The sequence below is a fragment of the Phascolarctos cinereus genome, unplaced genomic scaffold (genome assembly GCF_003287225.1).
Source record: "Phascolarctos cinereus isolate Bilbo 61053 unplaced genomic scaffold, phaCin_HiC Scaffold_726;HRSCAF=1367, whole genome shotgun sequence".
Taxonomy (NCBI): domain Eukaryota; kingdom Metazoa; phylum Chordata; class Mammalia; order Diprotodontia; family Phascolarctidae; genus Phascolarctos; species Phascolarctos cinereus.
The window spans coordinates 224,299,479-224,320,754 of NW_027556098.1; the positions used below are offsets into that span (position 1 = coordinate 224,299,479).

General features: G+C 36.8%; 1 protein-coding gene across 2 annotated transcripts in view; it reads right to left on the reverse strand.

Annotated features, from left to right (window-relative positions):
• The window catches only part of CSRNP3 (cysteine and serine rich nuclear protein 3), a 143,622-nt gene that overhangs the window by 91,110 nt on the left and 31,236 nt on the right, over nt 1-21,276 (reverse strand). For both annotated transcript variants that reach the window (XM_020990862.2, XM_020990861.2), the window contains exon 2: nt 7,551-7,721. In XM_020990862.2, coding sequence (XP_020846521.1) covers nt 7,551-7,721 — 171 coding nt within the window. The remainder of the gene's footprint in view (nt 1-7,550; nt 7,722-21,276) is intronic.

Below are 21,276 nucleotides of genomic sequence, written 5' to 3' on the forward strand. Positions count from 1 at the left end.
ATTATTTAGACATAATGTACTGGCACTTCTTTGGACAGGCAAGAGCTCTGCTAACCCAACAACATCCTCTCCTGTGACCTGATTGAAATTTTTATTACTAAAAATACTCCTTAGGGTTAAGTCATTGTCTCCAGAGGTTCTCAAAATGCACAGTTATTGCACTGAGGTAAAGGAAGGCTGGGGAATATTAACAAAGATTGGCTAAGCATAGAATCTTCAGGGCTGGAAGGAGGTCATCTAATCTAACTCATACCACAAAAAAAATTCATCTACAACATCCCAGAAAGGGATTATCCAGTCTTTTCTTGAAGATTTCTAGTGGGGCAGCTTGGTGGCACAGTGGACAGAGCACCAGCTCTGGAGTCAGGAAGATCTGAGTTCAAATCCTACCTCAGACACAACACTTACTAGCTATGTGACTGCCAAAAAGAGAGATTTCTAGTAACAAGGCATTTACCAACTCCTAGAAGTAGTCATTCTGCTGTTGGACAGTTCAAATTATGAGTTACAATTATTTTCCATTGGTTAAGACATTGTCTTTACATTTTTTGATATGGTGTTCTGTGAATACTATGTCCAGTGCTTTCCAACTCTCTTCTTGAAGAAAGTATTCATTATATAAAGGTATAACCCTTCTAAGTCTACATATCATAATAAATGACTTTGCCACTTTTATTTCTTAATACTGAACCTTATTTTCCAGCATATTTCCCTGGTAGGGGAATCTAAACCAGAGCTGGGAATCCATTTGGATGCAAATCCCTTCAGAAAACTATTATGTATACTTTACTTTTTGGGCTCTCTTCAAGTTTAGGGCTCCTGCTTGTATCCTCTGGATTTCCTGCACAATGAAATAAAATATGTCCTCTATGGATATGCATGTTACCTTCTGTGATTATAAGAAAGCCTAGGAATATTCTTACCTTTATCTGTGGAAATTCTAACACAAACTATACTTGGAAACTTAAGAATATGACTTTTTGGGGTTAGCCCCTAGAATTGATCAGATCTCGTATGATCCAAAGTATTAGGAAGGTCCTGGGTCAGGGACCGTATTTACTCTTGTACAGGTTATTCTTCTGCTATCCTCAATAGACCATAAGCTCCTTCAGAGCAGGGGCTATTTCCATTTTTATCTTTGTATTTTAGTGCCCAGTTATAGTACCTGGCATATTAGTAAGTGCTTAATAAATATTTGTTGAATTTTTAAAGTACATACCATCTACAGTGCCAACAGCATGCAAATTATTCCATATAGATAACAACTATAATGGCATATAGGCATCAGAGAGTGGTCAATGTACAAGATTGTTCGTTGTCTAGAATTCATCATTCTAGATTTTCTGTTGACCATTTGCCAGAACAAATAATTAGCTTTATTATACACGCCCCTTCTTCTGTGATGCTATTTCTACTGGGATGCACTTAACAAATGACCTAATAAAAAAAAATTATTACCATTTTTGAAATGAGGAAACTAAGGTCCAAAAACGTTTAAGTGACTTGCCCATAGCTTCATAGCTAATAAGGGTAAGAGGAGGGTTTCAAACTAATGTGTATATTGACTTCCCGGTTCAAGTTAAAATCATAGTTTTTCATTTTTTCCTTTTAAAGGACCAATATATTTAAAGTTAAATTACTATGGCTATCCCCCTATTTATTGGGTATTTGTCATATTAAATGTCTCTAATAAGGCAGGTGATAACCACTTTTGCAAACTTATAATGGGCAAATAGACAAGCTATGAGTCTCAACCTTGTTCCACTGTACAACAGTGTCTCTACCTCCAAATTCCATTGTTTCCCTTTCCCCCTACCCACTCCACTATGTTCTCATGGAGATCTGTGTTTTGGCCATTCTGTTATTAAAGTCTTTGCAACTAATAACTCATCTTGTCTTAGATCCCTGGTATTAAATACAAAGGTACTTCAGCTGACTCTTTGGAGGGTTTATTAGCCACTTGCTACACTTTGTTATGGCCAGGATGCATAAGATAATTTTGTTGCCCTAGTAAAGTTGCTGTCCTCCCCCTAAAGTTGTTTATGGATGTGTGGCCCCAGGAGTTCCACACTCACAGAGAAAATAGGGCTTTCCTGGTCTTACAATTGACTGGCATATTGCTCATATTCTCAATAGAGCAAGGTCCACTACTCATGACCAGCACTATGGAAGATTCTTGGGCAGACTATGCAATGAATGAATACTTCACCTAATCTCACTCACTCAGGCTAAACAGAGCAACAGATATTTTTAATTGATAATTGGAACCGATTTTTGAAATCAAACAACCATGATTTAACAAAAGTGATAGGCTACAGATGTGTTCCTGAGAAGCTATGGGCAAAATAGTTTTTCCTAAACCAACTCCCCAACTAATACACACACATGCGCACACACACACACACACACAGATGTTTCACCTTAATTGGTCTTTAATTAGCATTGTTTCTTTTGAATTTCTTGGTCATCTTCCACCTCCCATCCTACCTCCTCCCTTGTCTTTGTTCTGCACTTAAAAGCTCCTTTTCTATATAAAAAAAAACACTCTTTGAAATGTAATCACTCAGAAATTTATTTATAGTTAATTTTGTATCTATATATGTAGCTATTTCTACATAGATATGAATATACAGATATATTCACATTTTCTTCAAGTGGAACACATACTTTTGTAGATTGAATATCATTTTTGGCTATGGAAACAACAGAATTATTATAATATAAAACGTATAATGAAAGGGATAATTAAATGATAGTGAAACAAAGGACTACAAAGGTGATGCAGCCTAAAGAAACAATGCTATAAAATTATATTATTGAGAGACTTATCAAGACAAAAAAGGCTAGAAATAAAAGAAATATAACTTGATGAAAAGATTTTGAGAGCTGATATAACTGAAGAAGTGGCCACATACAAAAAAGATCATATAAAAAACTTGTAGGAGGGCAGATGGTCAATGTGTTTGCATGAGTATATCCCCATGGGTCAGAGATCAAGGGTAAGGGCAAGGAAAGATTTGGAAGCCTGTGAAGCAAAATAATGTCTGTTCCACAAAGGCCAGAATGATTAGCACACTTATCAAGATTATGATGTCAATCTTTATTTTCCTAAATAGTGAGGATGGTGACCAAAAACCAAACAAAAGAAAATGGGCTTAAATTAATGGCTTTCTTAAACTAAAGAAAGCTCTAACTCACCATAATGGTTATAAGACAAGTAAGAAGCTTACTGTGGAAGCTCCTTATCTGAAAATCTTCATGATGTGTAGGGACATCCAGCCATCTGTGATGACTTTGGAAAAGTCTCTTCTATACTGCCAGCTGTATAATTCCAACTAAATTTGGAACTGAATACATTTGAATTTTCTATCCCACTTTAATAGTTGGATTGAGTTTATAGGTATAATTTTGGAGTTAGCTGACAATATTTTCAAGACAAAGTCTTAAAATCATCAACTTTTGTTTTTCATTTCTCTTTGACTAATCAGTTAAGACCTCCTTCCAAGTATTTCTTCCATTCTTACTCTTTCATACCCCTGTTCTTCTTTGCTTTTCCCTATAGGCTAAAATACTAAGCCAAAACCAACAAGATGAAATTTAATAAGCAGAAATTAAAATTTCTGTGTTTTTTCGAGCAATCAGCTGCACAAGTACAGGGCATGAGAGAACTGGATTGAAAACAACTCATAAGAAAAAGGCTTAAACTTTTTAATTGACCACAAGCTCAATATGGACCAGAACTAGTTGCTGATAAAAATAGTAGTGTAAACTTAAGTTATGTTAAGAGAAAGAAGACTCTCAAAATCAAGGGAGGTAATAATATCACTACATTCTGCACTGATCAGATCACATCTAGAGAGTTATGTTTGACTCTGAGTAGCACACTTTAAGGACATCAACAAATGAGTGTCTAGAAATGATAACAGGCGTCATTCATATAGGGTTTACATATATTATTTTATTTAATCCTAACAAAACTGTATAAGGTAGTCAGTCAAGAAACATTTATCAAGTGCTTACTATTTGCCTAGCACTATACTAAGCACTGAAGCTAGAAAGCAAGTCTCTGCCCTCAAGTAGCTCACTTTCTATGAAGGGAAGAAGGTATATAATAAGTACCTACAAGATACATTTCAAATTGAGAGTGAGCAATATATATGTTTGGACATGGCTGATGCAGTGATTTGTTTTGCTTCATTATACATATGTGTAATATGGGTTTTCAGTTTGGGTAGGGGAGGCTATTTATTTTGTTTTGTTTTGTTTTTGCTTTCTTAATGGTGGAAAGGGGAAGGTGGAAGAGAGAGAATTCAGAATTGGAAATAAAATAAAACTGAATTAACAAAAAAAAGAATAGATGAAAGATCACCTTAGAGGGGAAGGCACTAGCAGTGGGTGAGGGGCGGGGACTCAAAAAGGCCTCCTGCAGAAAGTGGCATGTCAGCTGAGACTTGAAGGAAGCCAAGGAGGCTAAAAGGTGGAGGGCACGAGGGAGAGAATTTCAGGCACAGGAGACAGCCAATGCAAAGGCAGAGACTAAAGACAGAGTGAGATATTAACAATGTGATGGCTTAAGATGTAACAAAGATGTGTGAGCTATAATAAATATGCCAGTATGGCTGGATCTTAGAGTTCATGGAGGGAAATAAAGTATAAAAAGACTTGAAAGGAAGAAAAAAGCCAGAACTTTTAATTCCAGACACAGGATTTTCATCCTAGAGGTAATAAGGAGCCACCTGAATTTACTGAATAGAAGGGTAACATGGCTGATCTTACACTTTAAAAAAGTATTTTAACATCTGAGTGGAGTATAGATTGGAGTAGGGGAAGAGTTGAAGGAGAGAGACCAATGAGAAGGTTATTTCAACAGTCTAGGCCAGAGATAATGAGAGTACTCATAGAAAGTTTCCTCATTTGGGAGTTTGTGTATGATTGTTTTGGGGTCTGAAATCACAGGTCCAGCCTCCATCCCTACAGAGCCCTTTCTTAAGTGACTTCTAATGTCCAATTTATACTCACAAATATGCATATATTATAAAACAACATTGCAGAATTTGATTTACCCTTATTCAAAACATGGCTACACAGATAGCTTCTTTTTTTTTTTTAAGAAGTGTTTGAAATTTTATTTAGCTATTTGTTTTTGTATATTTACAATCAGGTATTTTTTCAGATGCTAATTTTGTAATAGCAATTTGTGGGCAAACCAGCAAGGATTTCATGAAGATATGTAGCCAAGCTTTTGTCATGACATATTTAATAACAGATTTTAACTGTATACATTCCAAGTAATAGATGCTTTCTATATTGTTTTATAGATAGAATGAAGTTTCTCTGCCTAAATTTGGAAGGGGTAAGAATAAAAAGTAGTTTCCAATTAATAAGAATAAGAACAATAACTGGCCTTCATAGAGTGCTTTGAGAAGCAGAATGACCTTGAAGTCATAAAGATCTGGGCTCAAGTGTTCACATCTGATGCATACTGGATGTGTGACCCTGAGCAAGTCATTTAAGCTCTGAGTAAGCCATGAAATTCTCCAAGATTCTTAGTTGTAAAGCTGGTGATGACAGGCATTTCTAAAAGGGGAATTTCCTCATTGAAACTTCCCTGTACAAATGAAATCACAAGTCTAGCTCAATAAATAAATACTGGGTGTCCCAAAGGTCTTAGCTTAAAACTGCACTAAGACCTTTGGGATACCAGAGTGCTTAGCACTTAGCAGTATAATAACTTTAGTTATTAACTGATTGGATAAGACTTCAAAGTTTGGAAAGTGTTTTTATATTCATTTGAGTCTCATAAGCCTCCCTGGTGGGTACTTCTGGTATTATTAGGACCATTTTATGGTTGAGGAAACTAAGGCACAGAGAATTTAGTGATTTGTCCATTGTTACACAGCCAATATGTGCCAGAATCAGATTTTGACTCCAGTTCTATCACTTTATGCATTAAACTACATTACCTCTATTTTATTTTAGATATTTTAGATATTCATTTTATCCTTAGGCTATTTACTTTTCACCGTATCTTTAAGTTGCTTGACTGGTTCTGACTCTAAGTCTTTTGGCCTGCCACCCACATATAATATATGCCAGAATATGGAAGAGAGGATTGAGGGGGGACCCTAAGGCTGAAAAAGACTCCACCTGATTTTTTTTTATTGGGTACTCCTCCCCACCCCATTCAATTACATGGAGGAATTGATAAACTAGGATGGCCTCAGAATGAGCCAGCTCTTGGCATTTTGTTGGAAGGGAAGCCCATTTGGGTTCTGAAGCACTACAAATTGACAATAAAAAGTTAAACAGGAATTACACGGGCTTACTAATTTAGATAGAGGATTGAGACAAGGATACCCTAAACTCCTATTAGTAAGAAGAAACTGAGTTCAGAAGCTAGACTTAATCTTAGCCTAGGGACATTCTTGCCTGGCCTGGGCACTTTGCTACCTATGATGACTCATAGCCTTGACTTCATGAGAAAAGAGCCCTTGGTCTGCCCTAACCAGAGAAAGAATTTCTAGCCATTGTACTCTAGTATACCATAAGCAGTCCATGTTACCAGCAAATTCCCTGAAGAGATGAAGCCTAGAAGCTGGTAGTCAAGAGGCACTCAGCAATTTTAAGACCAACATGAAGACAAGAGCATTGCAGTACCATTAAACAGTAACCAGCTGAGACCAGCAGACACCACAAGCATGACACACATACATGACAGAGAATCATTGTCAGACTGAGACTACGCGCCATATGTTTCAAGTAGGAAACAAGATCAAGGAGGAAGAACGATAACATCATCAGGAGACATGAATTACCCCTATGTGCAAGTACCCTGTCCATACACATAATGCCTATCTGCATTTTTCCTAGCTGTATCTACTCTTCCCACTTAAGGTATAAAGAATGTGTTTTTAGTTTATGGGGGAATGTTCTGTGGTTAACTTTTCTTATATGGTATTTCATTAAGTATTTTTGCTTTGAATTAATTGTGTCCTCTGGCTGACTATTAAAAATAAACACATTAATGGGGGCTCATGCCCTATGCTTTTCAGTGAATACAGCCCCTTATGTACCCTAAACCTGAGGTAGCTTGTTTGAGTGATGCACATATAAGTGAATTTAACTTCTTGGCCCTTTTTTGAAGGATGCAAAAAATGTGCAATTACTTTAAATGAGGGAATTAGATTAACTAAAAGTATTCCCTTTTACTATGAAAAATTTATAATTCTATGATTTGTTGAACTCTATGTTTCTTACAAAACTACCTTCTCCCAACCAAGGCCACTGGGATTCAGCAATGAGCCCTTTCCATTCCCTGTATCCTTTTAAAAAAAAAATTGAACCAGTTTGTTAATAGTCATATATTATAGGAATTAATGATATTGCTGCCTAAAAATACCTTGGCTTTAGCCAATAGCTCTGTGGATCTTTTTAGACCCATTAATTTTTTTCCCCCAATAAACATGTAGGTTAAAAATAAGTCTTATCCAACACAATTTTTAACACTGCAGAACAAAACAACTGGCACCAGACATGATTTTAGTACTCACGGGTAAAATGATTAGAAGTGGATGGATTGACACTGTCCCCACTGTCTGCACTTTCACTACTAGAAACTTCATCATCTGATTCCCGCACGGAGGAACAGGGTGAGGAGCCATCGACTTCTTCAAACTTCCTCTTTAAAATTCCACTCATCGCTGCAGTGCTGTCACATGTACCTGTAACAGGGACAGGAGCAATGAAGCATTGAAACATTTGACCGCTGACTGTGCAGCCAAGGTCTCTGAAGGCATTTTCATTTGGCTTTTTAAACATGAGCTGGGCTATATCTTCTCCTGTGGAATGAGCACTAGGCAGAACTTTTCCAATGCCATGATCACTTTAAAATATTTAAAATGTGATTATTTGATCATTTGAATAAAAAATGCATTGATTGTTGAATATCATGTAATTTAATATCTTTAATCCCTTCTCCTTAGGGGAAAAAAAGAAAATCAACAGATGCTCATGGAATTTTGAGAAACTACATGAAAGTATGAATGAATGAATGAATACATGAAAAGCATTTATTAAGATCTTTGTGTATACAGTTATCCCTTCCCCATTGTGGGGGTTAGGGGCACAGTGCCCCCACTATCTGGAAAATCCATCTAAAATTTTTTGGCCCTACCTTCATACCAGTGAAGAAGTCTGATTTTTTTTTCTTTTTCTTTTATGGGTTATTTACAGTACCTTATTGTAAAATTTAGGTTAAGTATTTGGTCATAGGCTCTGTGTCATCTGCTGGCCTTCATGTGTCATCTGTGGCCTCTGCAAGTCTCCCCCCAAAAATCCCATTTAATTTCTTATGCCAACCCATGATATATTGAAACCACAATGGGGAAAGTCACAGTATAGAAAGGATAACTGTATATCATCTATCTCTATTCATCTATCCATATACACTATGAGGTGTGTGCTAAACACTAAGAATACAAATTTTAAAAAATATCCTTGTCCTCAAGAGGCTTACATTCTAAGAGGCAGAAACAACTCATGTGGGAAGTGGTGGCAAGGAAGAAATGTTTTGACATGGGAAAGTCCAGGGATGGTTAGTGAAGGCAAAGGGCAGTGTCAGTATTGATTTGATTATGATTCACAGAGGGAGGTGTGGAAGGTTGAGGTGGGGGTAGGGGAGGCTTCACCTGTAACACCAAAACTACTGGTAAGATACCTGTGGTGGAAATATGAGGTACAGATGCAGTTGGTTAGATATGGAGTATCACATGACTTTATGTTCATGTACTCTTCCACAACTCGGGACCAACATGGACCCCAAGGCATGAGTCCCAAAGCTGAATGGGTTAAGTCCCTCAGAGCATGGTGTTTGGAGGCTTGGTGGTCTGGGCCAGTGATGTCAAACTCAAACAGAAATGGGGGCCACTAAATCATAATAAGGATTCCTGTAGGTCACACATTGACGTAGAAAATCACATCTTAATATTATCTATGATTTATTGATTTTTATTTTGTTAATATTTCCCAATTTCATTTTAATCTAATTTGGATTGCCAGAAAAGAATATGAAGCATATTATTTACATTTACCCTGAGATTTGGCTTAATGTGCAAGAATTTTTTTTATAACCACTGGGATAGGATGAATAAGTACAAGGATAGATTACCTTCAAAACCCAGCTTTTAATGGCTACCTGACATAAAACTTTGCTTAGAAAGAAATACTCATCTCTAAACAAATGTGAAGAAGAAAATGCCAGGAAGCAGATAATGTCTTGGTGTGGGGGTGTAGTTAGTTATATTTGAAGCCAGTGAACCTGGGTTCAAATCCTGGCTTTGCAACTTATTACAACTTGTATAACTTTGCCTTGACTTCTTCACCTATAAAATTATGATGTTAGGCTAATTGCTAAGTCCCTTCTGGCTCTAAGTCATTTGATGTTAAGGTAAAGAGTTTTTCTTTTAAATGGTGTAAGTGGCATTGATCGAAAAGCAGCTAAACAAATTGTGATATACGAATGTAATAGAACATTACAATGATGTAAGAAACAATGAACATGATAAATGAAGAGAACCATGGAAAGACTTACATGAACTAATGCAGAGTAAAGTAAACAGGGCCAAGAAAACAATATATACAACTACAATACAAATGGAAAGAACCACAAAACAGCTGCAAGTAAATGTTGCAAAATTACAAACAATAAGTATGGCTCCAAAGAAGAGATATGACAAGACACCCCTATCCCATTCCTTTGCACAGATGGGGCCATATTTTCTGATTTTTTTAAATGTACTTATTGGTTTAGATTATTTTTTCTCTTCCTCTTTCTTTTTTTTTTTTTAATATTATATGAGATGGCTCTTTGAGACGGCCAAAGGAGGGAGACGGGGAGAAATTCTGGCAATGTAAAAGGAAAAGATATTACTGTTACTATTATTGCTATTTTACTTTCTACCGTGGGGCATTCTTCAAATTACTCAATTCACCTTTCAGCCCTGCTCATTTCCTTGCAGACAACCTGTTTCACTTCCTTTGAGTCCTGGCTGTTGAGATGCAGATTTTACGTGTGGAAAGGAGCTTAGATATATCATCTATTCTAAGGATTCTTAGGTTTTTTCATGCCATGGACTAAAAGAGTTTAGTAAAGGCTATGGACTCCTTTGCAGAAAAAAAAATGTTTTAAAATGCATAACATAAAATATACAGGATTACAAGGTAAGCCAATTCCACTGAAATATAGCAATCAAAACATTAAAAATAAATCATCACAGAATCTATGTCAAGAATTCTTGATTAGTCCAAAATCATTCTATAGATGATAAAACTGAAGTCTAGAGAAGTGATGAAGTGATTTACTGAAAGGCAAAAAATAGCAAGGCCAGTATTCAAACCTAGATTTCCTGACTTCAAATTCAGTAGTTTTTGCCATTAGACACTCACTTGTCCTTCCTTACTTTTGTTGTTCAGCTGTTTCAGTTGTGTCCTATATTTCATGACCCCATTTGGGGTTTTCTTGACAAAGATACTAGAGTGATTAGCCATTTCCTTCTCCAGCCCATTTTATAGATGAGGAAGCTGTGGCAAACAGGGTTAAGTGACCTGTCCAGGGTCACAGAGCTAGTAAGTAATGAGGCTTCCAGGCAGGCCAGCACTCTAGCACCAACTAGCTGCCCTGGAGCCAAAGACCCGAGTTTAAGTCACTGTTGCTTCTCAGACAAGCACTCGTATCACCATCAGCATTTCTAAAATTTAGTTTTCAATAAGCAGAGGGCATAGATATTCAGAAAATATTTGTTGACTATACTATTTTTTCATTCTAGCTCCAACCAGAATAACTGATCCAAATCCACATATGAACTTTGGGGATGATGTTCCATTTGTAAATTTCCTAGAAAGTGAGATTTCAATTATCAAAAAGCATGAGGGAGCCTCAATGCAGCACCTAATGGTCTGGAAACGAAATTTGGTTTCTATCTCTGCTTTTTTTTTTAATAATGATTTTTTTTTCTTTTAACCACCCTGCAGATCTGAACTTGGCTTACACTTTGTAAAATGTGAACAATAACATATATGTATGCCTACCTCCATGGGACTTAATCATAAAGTTTACATAAAAGTTTTGAAATAAAAGTTCTATAGTATAGTATAGAAAATTCAAAATAGCCAATGCCACATGGAGACATAATACTTTAAAATATAAGCTGTTGTTATAATGAAACAGTGCTCAAGCAACATTATTTTAATCAAGAAATGAGTGAAACTCTCCAACTAAATGCTACCATTTCACTATTCTAGGAAATACTACTTTTTTTATATAAGCCTTATGTAGTAATTTAACAGGTTATATACAGTAAGTATTAAATGGTATCAAAAGAGTTTTTCATTATTTTAATTAAACATACACAAAGTATTTTATCTTATGTAGTAAAATCTCAAAAATTTATTGATTGGTTTATGGGCTCATAAAATTTCAGAGTTGGTAGAGATCTTATTAGTCTTCTAGTCCAATGTCCTCATTTTATAGGTGAGGCCAAGGGAAATTATGAGGCCAACCCAAGGATACATGGCTAGCTTGTGACAGAACTGAGATCTTCGGGGTTTTTTTTTTAATTTTTAGGCAACTGGGGTTAAGTGACTTGCCCAGGGTCACACAGTAAGTGTCAAGTGTTTGGTCTGAGGCCGCATTTGAACTCAGGTCCTCCTGACTCCAGGGCAGGTGCTCTATCCACTGTCCCACCTAACTGCCCCGAGATCTTCAGTCTGATTACATATAAAGTCATTTGGAAATAAATTGAAGCTTCAGAAAAGCAAAACCTCCAAAACCATTCTAGATACGACAGTTGTCTAAAAATATTATTTTAAATTAATGTTTGATAGTGTGGAAAGAACACTGACTGGCCTTTGAGTCAAGAGAAGTGAGTTGAACTAGGGTTCTACTACTTATTAGCTATATATCCACAGGCAAGTCACTAAATTCTCTCAGAGCCTTAATTTCATCTTCTGAAAAAATGGGGATTTTAATATTTGCATTTGCATTTGCTCTTTAACAGGAGATCAGATGATATGAGAAAATTGTTTTGTAACCCCTAACAAGGCCTAACTCAGACACCATTAAAGTGGTATCAATCATATATGCTTTACATAGGGAGAAATAATGAATAGTGGCCAAATTATCCCCTCTGAGCTACCACAAGAGAATTTTTGACAACCTTGCAATCTACAAGTATATAAATTATCTAAGATTTTCCATACTGACAGACATTGATGTTTCTGTAATAAAGGTTTTCTTCCTAAAAGTCCTAGTGCAATTTTAAACTTTAATGGGATTTTAATAAGGTTTTTTTGAGGGGATGGATAAAAATAAAGCATCTCTTTCAACACTCCAAGGAGTCATGAATGTAGATACTTTTTGCACCAATGTGGATTCTACCTCTCCAGTACTCTTCATGAGTTATTGTTAACTATCATTTGATGGCCAGCTCTTTAGTGATGAGCCTCTCTGAACTTAACTTGTCTGGTCCTTTAATAATTGTTCTTTTGCCTGGTTCATACTTAAGAGCTCCACTGACATAGGCTTCAACAAATAGACAACCTCACATGATAGCAAGACATGAAAACAAGACTTCAGTAGAGTAATCGTGTTTCCCTGGGCAAGTCACTTAACCCTGTTTGCCTCAGTTTCCTTATATGTAAAATGAGCTGGAGAAAGAAATGGCAAACCACTTCAGTACCTTTGCCAAGAAAACTTCAAATAGGGTCATGAAGAGTTCAGACAAGACTGAAATGACTGAACAACAAAAAGTTGTTACAAAATTGCTCTAATTTATGTTTTCCAGGTTTGAATTTTCACGTGTTGTTTTTCTAGAGTGGTGGATATACTCCTGTATTGTACTGCAAGAAATCAATTGAAGAAATAATTTTTCTTCTGCCATGTTCACTTCCAAATATACTTGTTTTTTACTCTATGATGTTAAATATCATACTTCTATCCATACATGTATACCACTTTAAATAAAACCAATATGTGAAATCCTTGGATTTACAAACATTCAGTTCCAAATCAGTTCAACAAATACATGTGTGTATAGGCGCAAATATATACAATATACACATATATATGACATGTTTTATATGTAAACACATATATAAAATACTAATCAAAACTATATAGACCTCTCTATCTATCTAAAACATCTTGATGAAAGGCCATGTGGGAAAACAAAAATGATTTCTTCCTCTCAAAGAACCTTAGTTCCTATTTATCACACAGCAGGATTTTTTGCCAAAAGATTCCTTTAATAGTCTTCCCTAGTGCACTGATTGTTGACAAAATTTCAAAGAATGCTTCTCCTTTATAAAACAAGGTACACCTGCAGCCCCTCAGATTTCAATAGGAGTTCCACACAACACAATGAAACACAAAATGCAACTAGACTTCAGAAAGTCACCTAGGGAGGACTTAACTCAAAACTTCATCTGCCAAAAGCTGGCATTTCCAAGGCAAGTTTTGTGGGTTTTTTTGAAAGCTGAGGCACTCCTCTAAATAATCTTTCCTTTATCCTTTACCAACAATAGTGTATTATGTTCCTTAAATTCACCCCTTGGCCACCTTTCCAGTGCCTTTTTCCAATCCCCAGAAAATGCTAATCAAGTCCTAATCAATTTAAAGCTTTATTAAACAGGCTGGAATTGAATTGTTATTTCTGACTCACAAACAGGATGTCTTCTTTATTATTATAAGATGTGCCCACTGCTCAGTAGCTGCTGGGCATCTTTATGGAGTGGTAATAGAAAAAGATGAATTCTCATGCCCCCTTGCTCTTCTCAAATACTGGGTTAAAAACAATAGCAACAGATAGATACACTATCATTAAAAGTCCAATTAATTGATGAATGTTTATTTCTAGCCTCTCTAGAGACAAAATAGCTTAGAGGGAAAGGGGATTGGTAGTAAAAAAAAATTTAGATTAATTTAGATTAAAATTTAGACAAGAGGAAATATTGCATAAGAGGGAATTGGGATCTAGTGCTAACCTGGACCTGTATCCAAAGTTTTCATTTTTCAGATGAGGACACTGAAGCTCAGAAAGGCCAAATGACCAGTCAACTTAGGTATTAAAATAATAGAGATAGTATTTGCAAGAAATTCTTTGGCACTTTCCACTATACAGCACAAATGAAGGATGGATGGAAATGTAAATTGCTAATGTTTCTAGAAAAGGAAGCTCGGTTTGGCCACCTATACTCCTTTGAAATCATAGTCAGGTAATCTTCTACCACAATATAATGGTATCCTAAAAATGATTCCCTAGTCTCCCTAACTGAAGCATTTTATACCCAAAGCTAACAAGTTCTCACTACCTATCTCATACTTACTGGAAGTTAAAGGCCATTTCTCCTTTCTCATTTTGAGTGGCCAAAAATATATATAAAAAAAAATCAACGATCATTTCTTGTAGAATAATCCTTCAGTTATTCATAAAACTGAAATTACCACTGGGGTGGGGGTGGGGGTCAGTTTATAATCTTAAACAAATGTAAGAGGCATTGGACATTTTGGGCAACTATCTTTTCAAAAGTATTTATTTAGACAAATTTCACTGAGCTTACACAAAAATTACATTTTTCCAAGGGTATCTGCTAGCAGTTCCATAATACACATTTTTTTCATGAATTTTATTAACAACTCCTTAAGCCAGCAGCTCTCAAACTTTTAGGCCTCAGGATACTTTATGCTCTTAAAAATTATTGAGGACCTGCCAAAAAACTTTTGGTCATGTGGGTTGCATCTGTTTCTATTTATTGTATTGTAAATTTTAAAATCTTAATATTATTATAAAATAGTTTTGACCATGTCAACCTGTATTAATGAGAAGGCAGCCAATGTAACAAAAATTATGATCTTTTGCTGGGGCAAGGAGTTGCAATAGGGGTTCTACACAACAGCAGATGCTAGGGAGCCTGGAGACGGGGCTGGATGCAGGGTTCTTATAAAGTATTTGGGCAGAGAGAGAGAAGGGCTGCAGGAGCAAGAAGGTTGGGACATTCTATGATTTCACAATGCAAGTTGTTTTGCACAACCACTGAAAGTCCAAAGGAAAAGCTTGGGAATCCCAGAGGGGAGAGTTTAGGACATTTACAAAATTGTCAGAGGCTGGGAGTGATAATATCTGGTCAACCTCAGGCAATTCATGGGTCTGGGAATGGGGACAAGGTCAGCTTGTCAGCTGCATTTGACATGGACCTCCCCTCCCCCCCAAAATGGTCTTGGGACCCTCAAGGTGTCACCAAACCACACTTTATGCATCTCTGGGCTTCTCTCTTAGATGTCTTCCCACCACCTTATAAAGATCGGAATTGGAAAAAGCTTCCTAATAAGTTTAAATTCTGCCTCAGACATGTATTAGCTATGTGAATCTAGGCAACTCACTTTCAGTTCTATGCCTCAGTTTCCTCATTTGTAAGATGAGAAAGTTGGAGTCAATGCTTTGAGTTTCCTTTGAGTTCTAAATCTACGAATGGAAGATTTCCTCATGATTTCTATGCATCAGTCACAACAAAACACATTTGTGTCACATATAGCATCAAAAGGTGCTATATAGTGATCAAAGAAAGGATGGCTAAAGGAATTGGACAACCCTACTTCTATCCCACTTTCTGTCATTTATTGATGCTTTTCACTCTGGCCTTCCTCACCTGGGCCTCGGAATTCTTTTCAATCATGTTACTAACTGCCATCCTAGCCCTTTCCTGATCAGCTGCATGACAATGAAAAGATCACTGGATTGGACAAGGGATTTACATGCCAGAATACATAGGTTCAAATTTAGCTAAAAAAAAATAGGTATTAAGTGCATTCTGTGTAGGATACAAGGTGAAAAAATATAAAGAAACAAAACAAACAAACAAAGCCAGTCCCAGTTGCTCAAAAGGAAGTGCATTCTAAACATAGGGGATCACCTAGGCAAAGGTACAAAGGCAAGAGGGAACAGAATGCCATATACAGGAAATAGCTAGGAGGCCATTTAACTGGAATGACGAGGGATTAAAACAAAGTAATATGAAATAAGGTAGAAAAAACATGAAATAAGATGGGAAAGGAAGGTGGAAGCCAGATTGTGGAAAGTCTTAAATGTGAGGTTGAAAAATTCATCCTAAGAGCAACACAGAACCATTGAAAATTTGAAATATTTTCTGTGTGGTCTTGGGCCAGTCACTTAATCCTCTTTGGGCCTCAGTTTCCTGATCTTTAGAAATACAGGGGTACAGCTAGGTGGTGCAGTGAATAGCACACTGGCCCTGGAATCAGAGGGATCTGGGTTCAAATCCAACTTCAGACACTTGATACTTACTGGCTATGCAATTGCCTAGACGAAAAAAAAAAAGAAAGAAATACAGGGATTGGAAAAGGTGCTTTTCCTTTTAGCTCCTAAGTTTGTAATCAAAAGGAAAGGAGAGACTACAGACAACAGGTAGAGGCAAAATTCCTGAAAGCTCAGAGGGACCAGAAAGCAGGAGAACATAAAAACAGGGCAATTTCTGGCAAATTGAAGACTAATTGTTGCACAATAAAATGCTGAACGAAATGAGAGGAAAAGCCCCCTGCACTACTTTCTAATGGACAAATGGAGGAAATAGTTTGCCAAAAGGCTGAAATCAGGCAAACCACCTAGCTACAAAGACTACTTTGAATTTTCAATATTCTGAATATTCTGCAAATCCATTCATTTGACAAAGATAGCCTCTTCAACAGCACCATGGCTGCTCCTCCAGAAACACATCTGGCAGGAGATGACTGTACGTGCTGCCAGCAGTACATGAATTTGTCTGGGTTGTTGCAAGGTAGAATCTGTCAAGGTGCTTTCATGGGGGCAGCACCACTAGGAAAGATGCTGCTGACAGCACAGAGCATCAAGTGAGCTAAACACTCTTCTAGCCAGGTTTTTGTTCCCTGCTTACTTTTCCATTGGATAAAAGAGTGATAATAATAGTAACTCACCTTTTAAAAACACTTTAAGATTTATAAATCACTTTTATAAGCATACAATATACTGTAATATACAACAACCTTGTGAGGTAAATTTTATCACTATCCCCATTTTACAGATGAGGAATCTGAAGCTCAGAGAAATTAGGTGAATTGCCTATTTTCACACAGCCACTAAGAGTCTCGGTGCCTAGATCTTCCTGCCTCCATTTAACTCTATTACTAGCACAAGACATGGCTGTGGCATTGGAGTTGTTTGCCCAAGTTGGCTTTATGTTGCGTGGTTGGTGCAAATTAATTGTATGACACCAACCCAAGCCCAGTCCCCAGTAGAGCTGGGATAAGGGACATAACCTGGAGAAGACTTGAAGAGAATGATGAAGAAAAAGAGATTCTGGGGAAAGGGAAACCTACCCAAAAATCAGTAGATGTAGACTAAGGAATAATTGCTTCCATTTCATAAAGGTTCTGCTCCCCCAAAATATCCAGGGAATGGCATTGAGGAAGAAACCAGTTGGAAAGGGACCATGATAGCACAGGACATCAAGGAGTTTCAGGAAGCAAGAGTATGACCTTTTAATACCAGAGATTAAACAACACTATATCTTTGGGTTGTTTTCCCAATTACAGTGATGAATTTGAGGAATTCTTCCAAATGTTCTCATCTGGTCCCACTGGGAAAAAAGGTTGGGCCATGGAATAGTTTTATCTAAAGAGCAGTATGAAACAACTGTCCTTTGCAGTAATTGAACTAGTAAATTTGATCTTATTAGCAAACATGCTCTAAGCAACTAAGCTAATCATGTCAACCAAAATGTGAGTATCTATGTGTGGGTGTCTTAAAGTACCAATATGCACTATATAGAATATGGAGGCCTTTCCAAAAACAAATTAGCTTTCAATGTTAATGCAAAAATGGCAAAAAAAAAAAAGTCAAACAAGGTCATAGAATCATAGGTTTAGAGCTGGCAGAGAACTGAGAGATCATTTATTCCAACTCTAATTTTACAGATGAAGAAATATGAAGGGGTTGAACAAGAGGCCTGAGAGTTCTCTTCTAACTCCATCTATGATCCCATGACACAGAGGCCCAGAAAGTAATTTGGAGTAAGTGGTAGAGCTGGGATTCAAATCCAAAATCCCAAGACTCTAATTCTGTGTTATTTTCACTATGCCATCCTACCTCTCTTGGTTACAATTGTTGAAAATGTGACTAAAATATCAGGTAAAGTCAAGTCCTTAGGCAGGTTTCAATTTAATTTTATGTACCTGCTATAAAAAATGAAGATGTGTCAGCCAGGTTTCTTGATGGACTTGGCAGACTTCTACAAGTTTTTAAAAAATTCACAAACAGAAACCTGGACAAGCAGAATTTTGAACGATTATCAAGCTGTCTTTGTATGATTGCATTGTTTCTTTAGTGTTTAACTCTTTTAGACAGCATCTGACTGAAAAATGATCCAGGCTCCTGAAGGAAAAGCAGTGGAGATGAAAGAGTGGCTAACAGAAATGGCATTCTTTTCCTTCAAAACAATTAACAGAGGGGCAGCTAGGTGGTGCATTGAATAGAGCATTGGCCCTGGAGTCAGGAGGACCTGAGTTCAAATCCAGCCTCAGACACATAACACTTAGTAGCTGTGTGACCCTGGGCAAGTCACTTAACCCCATTGCCTAGTCAAAAATAAAAAAAAATAAAAAACAAACAAAAACAAACAAGAAAACCCCAAATATATTGGGGCAGCTAGGTGGCGCAGTGGATAGAGCACCGGCCCTGGATTCAGGAGGACCTGAGTTCAAATTCGGCCTCAGACACATAACACTTACTAGCCGTGTGACTCTGGGCAAGTCACTTAACCCCATTGCCTAGTCAAAAACAACAACAACAACAAAAAATTAACAGAAAGTCCAGAATAAAAGAAACCCCTTACAACGATGGTCATCATAACTTTGTATAATTGAATAAAATAAGGCTGCTTTTTATGACCATCCTGATTTAAGATGTGGGAATATGTCAAGGTATTTTGTTGTTGTTATTGGTGGTGGTGATGGTCCAGACCTGTGATTTATCAATCTTTGGTACACCCTGTGTGGAAAATTCTCTCCACTGATGCAACTTAGCAACCCTTCTGTAATTTGAAGTCTGAAAGAATTTTTGGGAGACACTGAGTGACTTGTTGATGGTCACATAGCTAGTATATATCAGAGGTAGGACTAAGATCCGGGTCTTCCTGATTTAAGACCCAGATATATACTATACTATTCTGCCTCTTGCCAAGGACAGGGCGAAGAAAATAGAGGGGAAAAAACAGAAGAACACTTTTTTTGGCAGGTTATTTAAATTGTTATCATGAGCAAATTACAGATTTTTAACACTGAAGAAAAAGAATAAAATTCAACCTGTAGCTAATATCAAGTAGTAATTAACAAAAATTTATACAATATAAGATTAAATCTGCATTGGGTTAACAGGGTCTCAAGGGAATGTGGTGCAAGAGATCTGCTGGTACAAATTAGAAATTGCTTACAACAGAAATGAAAGATAAATCCTACATGTTGGGAGGAGCCCCAAACTTGAAACCACTGCCCAGGGAGGCTCCCCTGCTCAAATCATATTCACTAATGCACAGATTTAAAAGATGTTTCCCTCATCCCCCAAGTAGTTTATGGAAAACCACTTAATTCAAACATCTAATATATTTAGATTCAATAGTTTTTCCAAGACTCTTTACTGCCAAAATAGGAAAAGTAAAGGAAAATACTGATCCCAGGTAATTCCCTTTTAAAAATTCCACACAAATATTATGCTAGCTGATTCAATGTTTCTAAACAATATCATGTTACATATAGTTTGACAGGACTGGTGGCATAAATGGAGATGTCACTTCTTTTAACCCATTTAATAGGCCTAGTCTCTCCAAACCCTATCAGCTTAATAGTAAAGCCCATTATATATTACCAAACCTGAAACATACCTAAGGAAAAGTCTAGAGGTAGGAGTTTTTAAAATGGCAAACAGTACAAAAAAATCTCAAGAAACAACTCCATCACAATACAGTATGGTTCTATTTTATGTAGAGACCAACTCTCTACCTGGGAAAAGATTTCCAGGAAAAGATTATAAAGCCCTATGTAGTTCAGCCCTTGGTTACCATAGTGACTATTTCTGTATGCATCAGAGTACTTGGGATCAGCTCATTTAGTCCTATCTGGATTTGAACTCTAGAGAACTGAAGGCAAGGGATCCTGGAAGTTTCCCATTTTTAGTAATCACTTCTCATGATCCTGTGAAGCCTAAGCAAATCCTTTTGGATGGTTTGTAAGACCCATCTGTTCAAGCCTCATTGCTTGACTGGCACAGGAAAAATCTGAGGTTGTGGTCTGTAAAGGGCAAAGCACAGAACTTTGCCTACTTCTTTTGCATTATTATAACTTGTACACATAAGCCCCTCACACCCCATAATGATCCAGAGAGACAAGAAAGAAAAAAGAAAACATAAAGAGAAAGAAGGAAGGAAGGAAAGAAAGATACTTTCCAGCTTTTAGTTGCTCATTAAGTGTTTTCAATGTAAACGCTGATACTGACCCCTCTCCCCTCTTCAATAAAGAGAACAATCTTGGCATTTAGATCAAATGAGTTGGCAGAAGGAAAGAAGACCATCATTTTCTAGGAATGGCCTTCTTCACTGCACAATATTATATATCTGAGTCCAAATCACCCAAAGTAACGAGAACAAATGGATTACCACTCTTTACAGTGAACAAACTCAGTCCCTCATTTTTTCCACATGAGGAAAACTGCAAAGAGTCTTGGTTGAATCTCTTTTCAAAGGTTTCTGTTAAGCAGCAAATAATCCTTTCTAGTTAGCTCAAAGAACATTGTTATAGACACCTCATAGACAACTGGCAATCCTAAAAATAAAGGCCACTACAACCATTTTCTCTAAAGTTGTTCTAAAATCAGAACAGAAATGAGAAAATTCCACAGAAGACTACTAACTTCTCAAGTATATTTCCAACAAAGGATCTTTTTGGGACAGTTAAATTGCACCTTTAATTTATGACATAATGTAAAGTATAGTATTTCTAAAGAAGAAATACAGGAGGTTCCTATAACAAAGCTGGAAAACCTCTGAGGATCAACTGTACAAAAGGGGTTCATTTTATGAAGAAGAAACTTAAGCCCAAAGAAAAGACATGATCTTCCCAAGGTCACAGAAGTGACAAGTGGCAGAGCAAGGACATAACCGTTCAAAAGTTCCTCCAATTCTGCTTCTAGCACTCCTACC